This window comes from Sminthopsis crassicaudata, chromosome 4 (genome assembly GCF_048593235.1).
Source record: "Sminthopsis crassicaudata isolate SCR6 chromosome 4, ASM4859323v1, whole genome shotgun sequence".
Classification (NCBI taxonomy): Eukaryota; Metazoa; Chordata; class Mammalia; order Dasyuromorphia; family Dasyuridae; genus Sminthopsis; species Sminthopsis crassicaudata.
The window spans coordinates 455,143,095-455,159,067 of record NC_133620.1 but is presented as its reverse complement, the minus strand read 5'-3'; the positions used below and the strand labels follow the sequence as shown (position 1 = coordinate 455,159,067).

Here is a 15,973-nt window from a genome sequence, read left to right as displayed (position 1 = left end):
GGTGATGTGAAACTAGAGATCAGGAGAGACTGAGGAGAGATCTGGAAGTAACAGAATAGAAAGAATCAAACCCTTGGGAGATGAGGAGGTCACAAAAAATATCTCCAAATTTGAGGGGATCCAAATCGTGACAAAAAACAGGTGGTGCAGTGGCCCTGACATTAGGAGGACCTGAGTTCAAATCTGGCCGCAGACACTTAACACTTCCTAGCTGTGTGACCCTGGGCAAGTCATAAGAAGCTGAATGGTCTAGGATATAACATACTGTGGACTGTGGGAGAGCAGAGAAAGCGTAGGATATCTAGACATGGTCTACAAAGACCCCTTCTAGCTCTGTAATCCATGAAAATCACTAACCATGATTAATGAAGAGTCAGAAAAGGAAGAAATGATGGTGAAAAGACAGAAGGTCTTCATCAAGAACAAGTTCTTTTGAAAAACCTTCTTTTCCCTAAAACGTTTGACAAGTTTATTAAGCTCTTGTAGAAAATGTGGAGAAATGCAGACTACAGATTCTCATACAAAATAAGTTGAATCGATGGGCCCATTAAAGCTCAATGTCCTGAAAAATTACCCATGCATATATCTGGTAAATAAGAAGCTATAATAAATAATAATAATAATAAATGACCTTGAGAAGGAAAAAAAAAAAAAAAAGCTCAACATCAGGCAGTCCAGTGGAGTGCCCAGAGATGTGCCTTTTGGACTGTGAACTTTTTTACCAATCACATCAAATGCTCATCCAACCTACAGCTGCATAAAGCTGGGAAGGAAGAGATAAATATTCTGCTGAATCAAATAGGAGGCAATTGAACAGGGATAAATGAAGTCTCACAGTTGAGTATAAAAAGACCAACTTGACCAGCACAAGGTGGGTACAGCGGGGCCTCTGAAAAAAAGTTAATTGCTCTGAATGTAAGCTCGATCTGTATCAATGATGGGATATGAAAGTTACAAAACAGGCTGGGCCGGGAGGAGCCGGGGGAGTAACAGGCCCACACTGTCCTGCGCGGTAAAAAGTCCCACATCGTCCTGCACGGTAACAGGCCCACACCGTCCTGCACGGTAAAAAGTCCCACGCTGTCCTGCACGGTAACAGGCCCACACTGTCCTGCACGGTAACAGGCCCACACCGTCCTGCACGGTAACAAGCCCACACCGTCCTGCACGGGTTACATATTATCTGGCCAGCGAGTTTGAAGTCACATTTTAGCCGGGCCTTTACCCAGAAGAAAGCACCCCAGTGGCAGAGACTCATCAACAAGCGTTTATCACAGACTAACGGTGCGGCAGGCCCGGTGCTTAATGATGCTGAGAATAAGAAGGCAAAAAGTCGGCCCCTGACCCAAAGGGCCCCGGTGCAGGGGCGCATGTGGAGGTTTCTGAGCAAGGGGGACAAGCTCGGCGTTATCCCAGACACATCCCCGGGACACCCCCCCACCCAGGAAGGGCACACTGTGGGGGGGGTTGTAACCAGCAAGGCCTGGCCCCTGAGGTCAGGCGGGAGCCGCAGCTGGAGGGAGTACCTGGGACAAGGGGAGCTGGGACGCGGGGCTCCCCCTTACTGGGGGTCTTCCAACCACCACTTGCTGAGAGGTGAGATTCTGGTTCAGGCCTTACAGGGGAGACGTCGGAAGTCGCTTCCAACTCTCCCAGGCCCCCCAAACACCGCCCCCCAGAACCCTCCGAACAGGGCTCCCCATGGCTCAAAACACCCCTCCCCCACCCCCAAGTCACTAGGTTCCCCGGTCCCCAACACAGGCCCATCTTTTAGTCCCCACAACACTGACTCCACCCCCACCCCCTGGAGCGCCCCCGCTTCCCCCAGCCGGCGCCTCTCCGGCTCCCGCCAACAGAGCCGCGGCCCTCCCCCCGCAGCCGGCCCCGCGCCCTCTGCGCCCCCCTCACCCCGATGGCCCCTTCGCTCAGGCGTCCGCTCATGGCTGTCCGTTGTCCTGGCCCGTCCGGGATCCGGTAGCTCTCTCGGTTCCTGGGGGTTCCAGCGGGGTCCGTGGAGTCCTGGGGTAGAAGGGGGGGGGGGTCTCTCCCGCGCGCTCAAACCTGATTGGCCCGGGCCGGCCGTGACGCGCGTCGCTCTCGCGCTCCGGACGCGGGCGGCGTGGGAGGCGGGCTCAAAGCGCCACTCCGGTAGCCCATTGGCCAAGTTTCCTCGAGCGCGGGGAGGATGTGAGGCCCCGCCCACCGGCGTCTATCCCTGAGCTGAGCGTACGGGGGCGGGAGCGCGGGCCGGCGCGGGGCTCTACCCGGCGGAGCCTGGCCCACGCGGAGGAGGAGCCACGCGCGACTGGGAGGCCGGCCCGGAAGTGTGCCAGGCCGCGCGCCTTGCGAGCCGTGCGGTCCAGGTGAGAGCGGGCCGGGGCAGAACCGCCAGGTCGCTGTTGGGCCCGGCCTGGGGCCTCCTGTTCGCCAGTTTCTCTGTCCCCGGCTATAAACGGGAGGAAGCATTTATTGGGCACCTACTGTGTGCCTGTGGGGCCTACGCGCGTTAAAGCCACACAACCCTAGGAAGCGGGGGGGGGGGGGGGGGGGTGCAGCTTGATCCCCATTTTACAGATGGGGAAACTGAGGCAGGCTCCGGCTTCCGGACTCCAGCCCCAGAGCCCCGCCCCCTTCCCCTTCTAGAATCCAGGGAGCCCGTGGGTGTGATTCTGACCTTAAAGGTCCTTAATAACAACATAACAATACTCACATCCGGAGAAATTAACTGAAATCTCGGGGGCAGCCTTGCGCCCGCTCGGGCAGTGGTTCCACAAGCATCTGGTAAAGTAAGAGCCAGACACGCTTCGAGGTACTGGAAATAACCACCATTTACTAAATAACATCCTTATTTTTATTTATTTTGTGATATGATTGACAGGGAACCGTGTTTCTCGAGGTTTCACATGCATGATTGACAACCTCGCTGAGTGGGGGAGGTGGGGGAGGGAAGGAGGGAGAGAATCTGGAACTCAAAATTTAAAAAGACTGAAAAAGTGAACAATCAATAAATTAGGGAAAAAGCATTTATTAAACACCTACTGTTTCCTAGGCCCTGTGCTAAGTGCCTGGGAAACAAAAAAAAGGCCAAAGAAATTCCTGCCCTCAAGGAGCTTGCAGTCTAATGGGAGAAACTGTGAGCAAACAAGCTGTGAGATAAATAGGAAATAACCTACAGAGCAGGGAGGGTTTCAGTTCAGACTTAAAGGAAGCCGGGGTGAGCCAAAGCAGCCCCAGTAGATTTTGGACAGAAAACGCCAGCTGCGTCCAGAGAAAGAACTAAGGAGACTGCAGGTAAACCAGCACATGCTAGGGTCAGTTCTTTTTTTTTTTTTTTTTTAAATCTCCCATGATGGGGGCAGCTAGGTGGCACAATGGATAGAGCGCCAGCCTTGAGTTCAGGAGGACCCGAGTTGAAATCTGGTCTCAGACACTTAACACTTCCTAGCTGAGTGACCCTGGGCAAGTCACTTAACCCCAGCCTCAGAAAATAAATAAATTAGTCTCCCTTGGTTTTTCTCTTTTGCTCTAATTTTTCTCTCCCAACATGATTCAGGAGAAAATTAAAGTTAAGGAGAAGATAATTGGTAAAACTAAACAAAGTCACTAATAAAAAGGGAAATAGTAAAAAATAAATAAAAAATAAAGGCAGGCAGGGAGGTCAGGAGCAGAGGAGGGAGAGCCAGCGGCAAAGCAGGAGCTGGAGCAGCTGGAGTCCCTGCATCAGGGAAAGACTGGGACACGGGAGGCAGCTGATTAGGAAGGGTTTAGAATGCCAGCATTTTGTATTTGTGCCTGGAGGTAATAGGAAGCCGGTAGAATTTCCTGGGTAGGGGGAGATATTGATCAGATTAGGGTTTTCACAAGATCCTTTAGTGTCTGATGGGAGGATCAAAATGGGGAGAGGCCTGGGGCCGGCAGATCCGCAAGCATGACAACAGGAGAAAAATTCTGTGGAGTGAGCATTTATTATCTAAGAACATGTGAAGTAAATGCAGGGTAATTGGGGAGAAATGTCATCATGAACTTATATTCTATGGAGTGAGCAATCATTGCTTATCTAAATCCATGGGAAGTAAATGCAGGCTATTTTGAGAGAGATGTCATCACTAGCTCACATTCACTGGAGTAAGGGGCAGGCAGACCCACTTAGAGAAAAAACAGAAGAAAATCCTTGTTTCTATGGAATAAGCAACTTTACTTATCTAAGTGCTTTGGGGGAGAAATGTCATCATGAGCTCACATTTGATGCAGTAATTAGGGATTTTGAACATGCAAAGTAAATGCAAGATATTGGGGGAGAGATGCCATCTAGGTGGAGGCCCATGGGCCGAATCTTGAGGGAACTGAGGGATTATAAGAGGCAGAGATGAGGGAATGCATAGTAGTCTCAGGACAGCTATGAAAGGGGATAGAATGGGGGGGGGGGGTCTCCCGGGAAAGGAGGCCGGAGCCATCTGGCTTAGAGGTGGACTGATTGTGGATTTAGGGATTTCAAGAATCCATGGGCCAGGATCGCTGATTTCCTCACTTAGCTGCTTAGTAGAACAGGTAGTATTAGAACCGAGCAACTGGAAAAAACCAGAGTTCTACACTAGAATACTTTAGTTGTTCACGGATTATGACTTCATCCACGTGGTTATTCTCCATTATGGAGATTGCACTCCCTTAGTGACTTAATAATCTGTGAAAATTGTTACATCTGAAATATTCATCTTGCTTTTGCCATCCTGATGATGAACCTCTCTAAACCTAACTCATTTGGCCTCAATTTTGGGGAAAAGACCCCAGTGAACAACTAGTATGTCCTACACTTGAACTTTTTAGCCAGAGGGCTTCACTTTTTATAAATAAAGCACATGGGATTATGAAGGAAATCAGTTGTACTGCAGAGCAGCTATCCAGACATTTTTTTAAATATTCACAGACCTGAGTCAGGAACCTGCTCTAGAGCAAACCTGATGGGCAGCAATTCAGCCTTTGACTGAAGCCATCCATCGAGAGAGAACCTCGTATTCTTGAAGGCAGCCGGTCCTCTTTTATAGCTCTGATTGTTGGGAAAATTTTCCTTTCCCCAAGGCCAAGTCGGCATCCACCCTTGCACCTGGTACCCCTAATGACTCACCGGCAAAAAGCTTTCCCATACACACACCCCTTAATGCTAGTATTTGCCCTCTGTTCAATAATCTCTAATTGATCCTGTTGATATCTTGTTTGTACAGTTTTTTGGGGTTAGATTGTGAGCTTATGGGGCAGGAACTAACTTTTTTGCCTTTCTTTACACTTAGCATAGTACGTGGCACATAGTAGGCACTGAATAGAGCTAGGTCCTGATTTATGTGAATAATGAACCTATGAAATGGTCATGTGTATTCCACATGGTCTGTTTGGGGTTATAATTGTGTTAAATATGGTCACAGGTTCCAACCCAGTAGAAATATGCAATATAGATTTGAATAATGGGATCACGTCACAGGGTTCCTTCTTCAAACTAATCAGACTAATCTAAACATGTTAGTTGATTGACTAAATAAAATAATCCCTTCTCACAGTGACTTTACAATCCAATGGGAGACAAGAACACCTAAATAGATACATAGCACAATACGAATTAATGAATACATATGCATAAAAAATAAATACAAAGTAGTTTCGGAAACAAGGCCTAGCCCTTGTCTCAGTCAGAAAATGCTTCAAGTAGGAAGTAGTCCCTGAGCTATGTCTTTAAGGAGGCAGATATGAGGGAGCATGCAGGCTTAGGGTGACTTCCCCTGGGAGATTCCCCGTCCATTAACAGTTTCCCTGGAGACCAGGCCATATAGTGTAAGGATGTGGTTCCCGCAAAACAAGAGAAGGGAATTGTAAGGGCCCTTTAAATGGCAACAGGAGATTGAGTGGCCCGGAAGTATTCTCTGTGGATATAGGACTGCCCTGTGGGTGGGATCCTGGCCATACTGAGATAGCTTCGTAATGGGTGACGACTCTCTCGCTGGTTGGTTGTGTGTGTGACCTCACAGGCCCTTTATAAGCCCACTGCAGACAGTAGTCGCTCTCTTTAACCTGGCTCCCTAACCTGGGGTAGCTGAGCCAAGCCAAGCGGATGGATAGCCGAGAGGTAAGGAGTTTGGTAGAGAACACGTGGGTCTTCTAACCAGGTGTTCACTAGGGAACCAACAAGTCAGGGCATTATGTGAGTAGGTATAATAAAGGCTTTTAAGATTACAAGTGGCTGTTCTAGAGCATGCTACCGGTTATTAAACTACTATTCAAGAGATCATTGACAGACCTTTGAAGGCCTCGGAGGAGGCGAGCCGGGTAGAGTTGACACTGCAAAGGTCAGTGGTCAAAGGTACTCTGTTGAGCCTAGGGCAGACTAGTAATTGTAACTGCCAGGAGGGCACGTTACAATATAGGAAACAGAATTGAGCAGTCTTGAGTTGCAGGGTTACAGAGTTAGATGTGATAAAAGGAAAAATAACCAGCTTGGCTCAGTGGACAGGGCGTAGGGCCTGAAGTCGGGAAGACAAAGCTCAAACCCAGCCTCTGACCCTACTGGCTGTGAGACCCTGGGCAGGTCACGTCACCCAGTGTGCCTCAGTTTCCTCACATGTCAAATGATCTGGAGAAGGAAGTGGCTGAGTGCAGTAGAACAAAAACAAAAAGGAAAAGCCTCATGACAGTGAGAGCTGGGCCAAGTGGAAGGCACCTAGTAGGTGCTTGCTGAATGATTGAGGAGCTGCCGGCTTTTCTTAGCACCACAGCTCAGACCTGGCCAGGAGCCCTTTGAGGCTCAGTGGTTAACGACCTCTTCTGTGTCCCTTGGGCAAGAAAGAGGAAGGGCAGGAAGCCTGGCCCGAGGCTCCCAGTCTGGTGTCCTGGCACAGTGTGGCAGCAGGGGGGTTCTCAGCCTCGAGCTGAGGGAGGGACGGTCGTGGTAATGACCAACAACAGCCTGATGAAGGCGGCTCCTCCAGGGAGGACTACGTACATCTTCCAGCGAGGAAACGGAGGCTCCAGGCCATGGGGTGACTTGTCCTTGGCCACATACTTAGTCGCAGAGGCAGGACCTTCCTGATCCTTGGTTCAGCCGCTTTCCCTTGTACCAGACTGCCTTACAGCTAGAGCAGGGCAGGGGGGCCACATGCCAAAGTCCCCTGTCTGTGGAGTGTTGGAAAAGGGCAGCAGTGAGCTAGATGGCTCAGTGATGGAGTGGTGGGCCTGGAGTTGGGAGGGTCCGAGTTCCAATCCAGCCTCAATTGCTGCCTGGTTTGGGTGACCCTGGGCAAGTCAGGTAACCCTATCTGAGGTAACCCACAGGAGAAGGAAATGGCAGATCCCTCCAGGGTCCTTGCCAAGAAAACTCGGTAGATGGTATGGGCGCACCAAGGGCTAGAGCAGCGTGGAGAGGCAGGCGCGCCTGAACCACAAAGCTTGATGTGCCCTTCCCCTGACTTTGCAGGTCTGCGGCACCATGGACCTGCCCTTGGAGGAGTGGCGGGCCCACGTGCACCGGCGGTGGCGGCAGCTCCCGCCCTCTGCCCAGACGGCGCTTGGCACCAGTGCCCTGCGAGAAGTCCTTCTGCACTGCTCCTCCCTACTCCAGTAAGTCCCGGAGGAGAGGGGGCGGCCCCCAGGCCTGCCTCAGGTTCTCTGACGTGATGGTCCACAACCCCATTTCCACAGCTAGATCGTGTCCTTGTCTCAGCTTCCCCAGGTTATCCTCTGTCAGGTCAGCTCGCCCGCTCTGCCCCTTTCTAGATCGGAAGGAGCCTCCAGTCCAGCTGGCAGCTCTTCTCAGACTTTTTGTTCCCAAGGCCCCTTTACACTCTGTTCCCGCCCAAGATGGCAACTTCTCACTACTAGAGTGAAGACAGTTGTGATCCTGCAGCCCTCCCGAGACCCTGATTGGGCCGTCAGGATTTGGCCACGGTCACAGGCAGAAACCACCATGAGAGGCGATAGTCACCCTGCCAGACTCCCTCCCTTGAGCCTTGCACAGTCCCTCCGTGCCGAGGCCTTCCACACCCAAGGGTGACCAGCACTCTGTCTCTGGGCCAGCCCTCGGCCAGGCCATCGGTCCTGCCGGGGCTCAGCTGGGACCAGAGGCCTTTCCTGCTGCTCTCAGGGCAAGGTTTAAGTTGGCCATCGCACGGTGAGGGGGACCGAAGAGTGGCACGGTGAGCTCGCCCACTGGCACCATTGAGCACAGGGGAGATACGTATCAAGGAAGAAGGAGGCTGCCCTCCATGGCGTGTCAGCCGTGTGCATTCTGGTGCTGAGGGCCTGGGGGGCGTGTGGGTACTTTACAGCTATGTAGGAAAGTTGGCTAATAGTCTGCCATCTTCTCCTGCTCCTAGGCATTAGCAAGTGCCTATTTAATGCTAATCGAAAAGAATGATCATTGTTGTAGAAGGAAACCGTGAGCATGAGCCTGTCCACTGGAAAGTGCCCAGCCTCCCCCGGCCTCCGTGCCTGGCCTCCACTTGGCACGCCCCCCCCCCCCCCCTTGTGCTACTGGCCCTTCTGATGGGGAAGGAAGGGGACTTGGCCCCGTTCCCAGGGGCAGGAAACGAGCGCACTGGGCCGGGGCCTCTGAGGTCCAGGTCTGCCGCTGGCTGAGCCTTTTCTCCTCTTTGCAGGCCTGAAGATGAGGTGTTCTTAAAGAGGCTCGCTGACGGTTTCTCAGTGGAGAAGGACCCAGACGCCTGCCTCTTGTATAAGGAAGAAGGGAACAAGGCATTCCTGAAGAAGGCTTACCAGGCCGCCACCAGGCTCTACTCCAAGGTGAGGGGCAGGGACGCCCCAGCAGGAGGCGCCCCAGCCATGCCGGGGGAGGGGGGCGGCTCTGCCTTCTGGGGCCCTGGGCTGCCCCAGTGACTGTTGTCACTGCCCTCAGACTCAGTCTGTAATTAGAGGTTGGGCAGAAAGGAGGACGCCTGGCAGAGCTTCCTGGGCTATGCTTGGGAAACAAAAGGAGCCTTGTGCCGCGGGGCCCGCATTCCCTAAAGAAAGCCCCGTGTTCCTAAATCCTAGCGGCAGTGTGTAGTCCTGAGCCACAGGCTTCCCGGGCCTCCCGCCAGGCCTTGTCCACTGTGTCTGTCAGCCCCACTGGATCATAGGCCACCTTTATGTGAAGCCCTTCAGTGATCTTTGATGCCCTGAGTGTGGGAGCACAAAATGGAACTCGGTGCGACTCAGCCGATGGCCTTGGGGAGGGACCTTCTCACCCTCTGGCCCACCTGGCAAGGAGCCTGTCTGAGCTCATTAGCTAGTCTGACCCTCAAAGAACAGATGTCCCCGGACTTTCCTCAGAGATTGCCAGAGCTTGCCCTGCACTGGCAAAGCCTTAAGACCCCAGGGTCACCTTTGTGGCTCAGCAAGCCATTGAAGGATGCCTGTGGAACACATAAGAGGACGAGCTGGTGAGAATTCTGCTTTGCTAGGCCTATACAGGCCCTTTAACTGAAGAACAGATAGGTCGTAGACAGCCACAGCCATGAGGTGCTTAAGACACTTGGAGACATTTCCTGAATGGGAGCGATCAGATCCATCCACAAACGTCCTGGCCCTTTCACAGACCTGAAAAGCTTACTTCTCTTTCCATGCCTCTTGCCTCTGGGGTACCAGTGTACCCCTCCAGGCCACCCAAGACAAGAGAGCCACGCCTCATCATAAGGTCCAGGGGGTTGTAGGTTGTAGGGAGGATCTTCTGGCTTTGGAACTCTTGGACTGAGTGCAAGCCTGATATGGACCAGGTTACTGAACATGGAAAACGGGCCCCAAGGACAGCAGCACCCTGAGAAGTTCCCTCCTTCCTTTTCGGTGCAGGGAAGGAAGTGGAACCAAGATGGTGGAGTTGGGCTTCCTGGCCCTGCCTCAGTCCTAACGTTGGTCTGCTGGACTCCACTGTAAGCCACCCATGGCTGTCATGGCTACCAAATTTGTGGCAATGGTGCCCATGGCTCCGCTGTGCCAGGGACTCCACACGGCCCCTCTAAAAGCCGAGGAATTCTTGGTGGATGTTTGTGCTGACAGATCTCCTTGTTTTCTTTTTTGCTTAGAATTTTATTTTCAGGACACGCCCACCATGGACTCCCACCAGCCTCACAGTTTGGGGCCCAAAGGTGTTGTTTTGTGGGAAGCTAGACTTACCTTGGGAGTCCTCTTGTCTGTTGTGGTAAAGAGGTCGAAAGACCCAGAAAAGAATCCGTTACTCAGTGGGGCAGTCTCTACTGCTGATTGTCTGCCGCCTCCCAGCCAATCACTGGGCTTGTATGTGGAGACATGATCAAGAATTGCAATGGACCAGATTCCCCTGGGGGTCCTGAAGGATGACTGATGATCAGTTCATCCAAGTCTCTCCAGGCCTCTCTGAAACCATCCTGCTGACAGTTTCTTATAGAACAATAATATTCCATTACATTCACGTACCACAACTTATTCAGCCATTCTCCCGGATGGGTATCCACTCAGTTTCTAGTTTTTCACCACTACACAAAGGGCTGCCACAAACATTTCTTCACGTGTGGCTCCTTTTCCCTTTTTTATGATTCTTTGGGACACAGGCCAAGTAGAGACACTGATAGGTCAGAGAGTTTTGTACTTTTAACCTCTTCCCTCAGTCCCACAGCCTGGCCTGGCAGCTAGGCAGGGCTACTCTCGTCATGCTCACCCCAGAAAGAGCCAAGATTGTGCCCAAGTGGATGCCCTGACAAGTAGGAGTGGGTGTGGAACACAAGCCTTCGTCCTCTGATAAAGTTCTTTCCATTCACTGGCCTCTCCTTATCCCTCTTGCAGGGAGCATCCCACGCTAGACCCAATACTCAGGAAATGTCACTGTGTTTTGCCAATCGCTCTGCGGCCTTCTTCCATCTGGCTCAGTATGAGGTGAGTACCAGGATGCCCGGGGTCATGAGCAGAGAAGGGCTTACCCAGGAGTCAAGGCAATGTCAGTAAACTCTGCCCCCCTCCCCAAAGCCCATGAGTACTAGGAAAGCCATAAAGCAATGGAATGGGGGGGAAGAGATGTCTCTCCAAGTGGGCTCCGCTGTTTCCAGCAAGAAAGCAGCTGTAATGTCTTATGGGGTGTTAGGAGAGGGGCTGGTGTGGAACCCAGGGGGTGCAGGATTCCTCTGGGAGGGTAAGTGGCCCCTTGGGCTGGAGGCAGGAGATGTTCTTCTCACCTTTCCTTGTAGGTGGTCCTTGGAGGTGGGGGGCCTGGAAGTTCTGCTTTCAAAGCCCCCAGCTCAGCTCTGCCCACCCCTCTTCCTGGCCTGAAAAGAAAAAAGAGGCTTGAACCTTTGTGAGACTCTTGAGGTTTGGTTGTAGCTTCGGAGACTCTGATCTCTCTGCCTTTCTTTGTCTGAGATTTCCTCAATTCCTTCATCAAACAAGTACTTCCCATCAAAGGGAAGCAGCTCTCTTTTAGTCTTGGGTCCCCGTGGGACCAGGCCTAGACAAAATCAAACATGGCCATCCGAGTGGCGGCACGGCGTGGTCGGGCCTGGGAGGAGGGGCTGCTGCAAGGGAACACGGGAGGCCGTGACTCAGAGATTGCCTGCAGCCAGGGGCCCGGGGCCAAGTCGGGTCTTCTCTCTTACTCCTTGGAAATGGGCTGACACCCGGCCTGCTCCAGTGCTAGGATCGCTGTGAGGGGAGCACCGTATGCAGACCAGCTTATGAAGCCCCCGGTGCCTCCTGAGCTTCTCTAAAGTGTCTGCTATGGAGCCATGGAGGGGACCCAGGGTTGACTTGTCCATCATTCATTCTGTCAATAAGCAATTATTAAGACCTGCCATGGGCCAGGCACTGGGCTCAGCGCTGAGGGTACAAAAAGGCAAAATCCAGTGGCTGCCCTCACTCACATTCTGATGGGGAAGGCAGCATGCAAACAGATCTATGCAAAACAAGCTCCGGGCTTCCTGGAGGAGGTGGGATTTTAGTCAGGGCTTAAAGACAGCAGGAAGGACAGTAGGTGGAAGAGGCAGCCAGGGCGAGTGCCTGCGCCAGAATGGAGGGTCTCCAGCCAAGGAGCCGATGTCCCAGGATTGAAGGGACTATGACCTAGCCGGCCAACCCCCCTCTCCGGGTCTAGGTGGATTCCTCTTTAAAATGAGGAAGAGGAGGACCCTTGGGTGACCACCAGTGTCCTTTCTACTTCTACGTCTCTAATCCCATGTGTTTGCTATGGCTCTGGTCATCTGTACAGCATCCAGCTGGGAGTGCGGAAGCCACCTCAGCACATGGCAGATCTGGTCACTAGAGTCCCGCTGTGAGGCAAGTGGGTCCCTGGCTGAGCTGGGGGCAGTTCCCATATAGGAACCCATGGGCAGGTCCTGGGGGACTCATTATTGGGGATCATCCAGACTAATGGAGATGACCTGAAGTTGCTTTGTGACATGATGGGTTTTGGACATTGATGGGAACTGGCTCGAACTTGGGTTCTGTGGGGAAAGGGCCAGGCTCACAGAGGAAGCAAGCAGCTTAAAGAGATAAAAAAATAAGCCTATTTTTAAGAAATAAAAAATTAGCTTATAAGATTGTTACAAATGGATTGTAGCTTTTTATTAAAAAAATCTACTTTGGACAGAAATTAACTCTCATGGTTGAGAGAATCAACCAACAATCATTTATTAAACCCCTGCTGTTCCCCCCACACACATACACATCTCAAACTAGAGCTACAAATGCAAAAGTGAGGGAGTACCTGCTCTCAGGAAGGTTACATTCTGCTGGAAGGGTCCTACGGCCTGCTCATGGGTAAGCAAATAGAGAGCGTATTCAGAACCAATACAAGTCACGTCCCAGGGGGGCTGTGCGGCCAGAGGAACGGCCTCTGAGGGAGGGGAGACTTGGATCACCCTAGAGGGGAGGACGGATTCCCAGAAGGGAGGGCAGAGCTTTCAGGGCTTAGGAGGGAGCCAGATTTTAGAGGGTCCTGTACAGGGAATAGTACTGATTGGGATATCCAGTGCCTGCGGGGGAATCCTGAGAAATCATCCTGGTGTGTCTCTCTGATTGGAGCCAGACTGTTATGGGAGGAGCTTGGTTTTTCTTCTCCAGGCCCCAGGGAGCCTCTGCAGCTTCTTGAGCAGAGCAGTGATGCAGTGGGAATCACCTTGTGAACTTCCCCACCCCCCCCTGCAAGGATTATTGGTTGTAAGGCAGGCATCTGATGTGATATCTGTTTATCCAGAGAAAGATCCCCTGGTGTTCTTGTAGGTTCTCGAATTTGGGGAGAGCCAGAAGTTTCCTTTGTGAAGAGCAGAAGTCACAGTCCCCTTTCCTCTCTAATTTTAGACTTGTCTCGAAGACATTGGGAGAGCACAGAGGCACGGGTACCCAGAAAGGTTGCAACCCAAGTTGATGCTGCGCAAGGCAGAGTGCCTCATGGCCCTGGGCAGGCGACAGGAGGCGGCCCTGGCCATTCGTGACCTGGAGCAGAGTGGGGCAGCCCAGCAGGCCAGCACCGGGGCTCCTGATCTCCAAGCCCTGCAGAGGAGGCTCAGCCATCTAAAAGCAAGGGTGCGGGAGGACAAGGCCCCCACAGAGGCTCCTCCCCTCGGTGCAGCACATGCCTCCGAGGAGGTCGGTCCGAGGGCCAAGAATGAACGGATTCCCGGGGCGTCGCTGTCCGTGAGCTTGTGCAGTGACCCTTCCAGAGGACGCTATCTGATCGCCACTGAGGATGTCCTTCCAGGTGAACTCCTGGTGAAAGAGGAGGCTTTTGTGAGTGTCCTCAACCCTGGAGAGACAGTGGGGCTACGGTGTGGTCCGGAAGTCCAGCAAGATGGCCGAGTTGCCCCTGGAGACCGCCACTGTCACCGGTGTTTGAAGCCCATTGTGGCTACAGTTCCTTGCCAGGGATGCAGCTATGCCAAGTACTGCAGTGAGCAGTGTCAGCAGCTGGCCTGGGAGCACTATCACCGGATGGAGTGTCCCCTTGGGGGGACACTCCTCACCCTAGGGGTCTTTTGCCATGTGGCTCTGAGGACAGTCCTCCTGGCCGGACTCCAGGCTGTCAGCAACCTTGTAAAGACGGTTCAGGGAACAGTAAGTTCTGAAGCTGCTTCTGTACCTGATGAGCAGCCCCCCGGACAGAAGCTGAACACTTGGGCCGACCCGGCGGAAAGCAACCCACGTGGGGGGGCGTCTGGGGCACCAATTCCTGGGTGCGACAGGGATGGCAGTTACCAAAGCTCTTACTACACTGTCTTCCACCTCTTGCCCCACACCGAGAAGCACAGCCCGGAGCACAAGTTCTTGTGTGGTCTCAGCATCTTGGCCTTGTGCAGGAAGCTGGGAGACGATGACGACTGGCCTCCCCAGGCCCAGGGGCCCTCTGCGCAGGAGGCAGCCTTAGCCACAGAGCGGACCCCGGAGCCCAGCGTCTGGGCAGAGGCCATGCTGAGGCACGTGCTCCAGCTGCACTGCAATGCCCAGGGAGTGACTGCCCTCCAGGAGGCGGGTAAGGGTGTAAACGGGACCGGTGGGGTGGTCCGGGGGCGGGGGGTCCCATCTTGGTCTTTATAATGGAAGGATTGACAAGAAAGTCAACTTAAAAGAGCATCCAGGAGAGTTAGCCAAACATCCTGGAAGAGTTCAGGGCAGGGAAGGGAAGAAGGGAGGAAAGAAGAAGAGAATGAGGAAAGAAAGGAAAGTGGAAGAAAGGGAGAGGAGAAGAAAAGAGAAATGGAGGGAGGGGAGAAGAAAAGGAGGATGGGAGAGAGGAGAGGAAGGAAGGAAGGAGAGTGCATGGAAGGGAAGAGAGAAGGGGGGGAAGCATTCAGTAAGTACTGACCCAGTTCTAGACCGTCTTCATTCTGCTGACTGCACCTTTAGCACAGTGCCTTTCTCCCTTCTATAAAAGTGCGAGAACGTCTTTCCTTCCCACCTCCCTCATAGGGAGCTCAGTCAGTCAGCAAGAATTGCTTAAGCACCTGCTCTGTGCTGGGCTCACTTTGTGCCAAAGAAGTGAGATGGCCCTGCCCTCCACACTCCTCGCCAGTGTAGCCAGCCCAGCGTGGGCAGAGAAGGGCTTCAAGCTGGCCCTGGAGCCGAGTCTTAAAGGAAATTAGGGAGTTTGGAGAAACCCTTGGGGGGACCTGGGGGTCTACATAAAGTGATGCAATAATACAGCACTTTAGAAGGTAAATGTCCAGGGGAATTGGGGAGGAGACCATGTGGTTCAGTAGGTAGACACTGGACCTGATCCAGGAAGGTCTAGGATGAAGTGCTATCAAGGTATGTGGCCCTGAGCCTACTGGCCTTCCTCTGTCAGCCTTAGTTTCCTCATCTGTAAAATGGTCTTTATACAGCAGAATGGGCTTTTGGTGGCACCTGTGGGAGGTGTCTCACAAGAGGCTTCACTTTCCCTCCCAGTGGGAGAGCAACCAGAACTGAAGCCCTCTGTGGCCATGGCTTTTTCGTGCGGGGGTGCCCGCTGATACTGCCCACTGGCACTGCCCCTTGGTCTGTTCTCAGGGCTTCGCCTCCCTGCTTCATTCCTGTTCTCCAAGCAACGGCCACTGAGTAACTTTCGGAGCTTGCTTTTTTTTTTCCTTGGGTATATTCACTTGCATTTTCTAATTAAATCTAATTTGGTTTTAATCTGTCCGTATTTCTAATCTTGGTTTTATCCCTTTTTATTATTTCACTGGGGCTCCAACACCTCCCAATTTAGTGTTCTCATTGAATTTCATTAGCAGCTGTGTCATTAGTAACACAGAAGGAGGATTAAAGTGTTAAATAAGAGAGAGACTGACAGAGAACCTAGGAGGCATTTGTTGTGCTATTTGCCGAAGTCCTGTTCTTGAAATTTTTGAAGAAACCTCTCTCTAACACTCAGGGGAGAGAGCTTGGGCCGAAGCGCGCGTCTCCGCCGAGCGTCGGAAGGCCAGCGGGCTCAGACCCCGCAGAGTGGGCGGCTGTCTCGGAGGCCCCTTGCATGGCTCCAGGAGGGCCCGGTGCAGTGGGC

General features: G+C 52.7%; 2 protein-coding genes across 5 annotated transcripts in view; one reads left to right on the top strand and one right to left on the bottom strand.

Annotated features, from left to right (window-relative positions):
- The window catches only part of RPA1 (replication protein A1), a 55,984-nt gene extending 53,850 nt beyond the window's left edge, over positions 1-2,134 (bottom strand). The window contains exon 1 of the mRNA XM_074263866.1: positions 1,909-2,134. Coding sequence (XP_074119967.1) covers positions 1,909-1,941 — 33 coding nt within the window. The 5' untranslated portion in view covers positions 1,942-2,134. The remainder of the gene's footprint in view (positions 1-1,908) is intronic.
- A 76-nt stretch (positions 2,135-2,210) lies between these two features.
- Positions 2,211-15,973, top strand: part of SMYD4 (SET and MYND domain containing 4) — a 24,446-nt gene continuing 10,683 nt past the window's right edge. The window contains exons 1-5 of one of the 4 annotated variants that reach the window (XM_074263863.1): positions 2,211-2,363; positions 7,457-7,599; positions 8,637-8,781; positions 10,795-10,884; positions 13,297-14,464. In XM_074263863.1, coding sequence (XP_074119964.1) covers positions 7,469-7,599; positions 8,637-8,781; positions 10,795-10,884; positions 13,297-14,464 — 1,534 coding nt within the window. In that variant the 5' untranslated portion in view covers positions 2,211-2,363; positions 7,457-7,468. Of the gene's footprint in view, positions 2,364-7,443; positions 7,600-8,636; positions 8,782-10,794; positions 10,885-11,301; positions 12,757-13,296; positions 14,465-15,973 lie in introns of those variants that run through there. The other 3 variants (XM_074263861.1, XM_074263862.1, XM_074263864.1) reach the window with 3 other exon arrangements.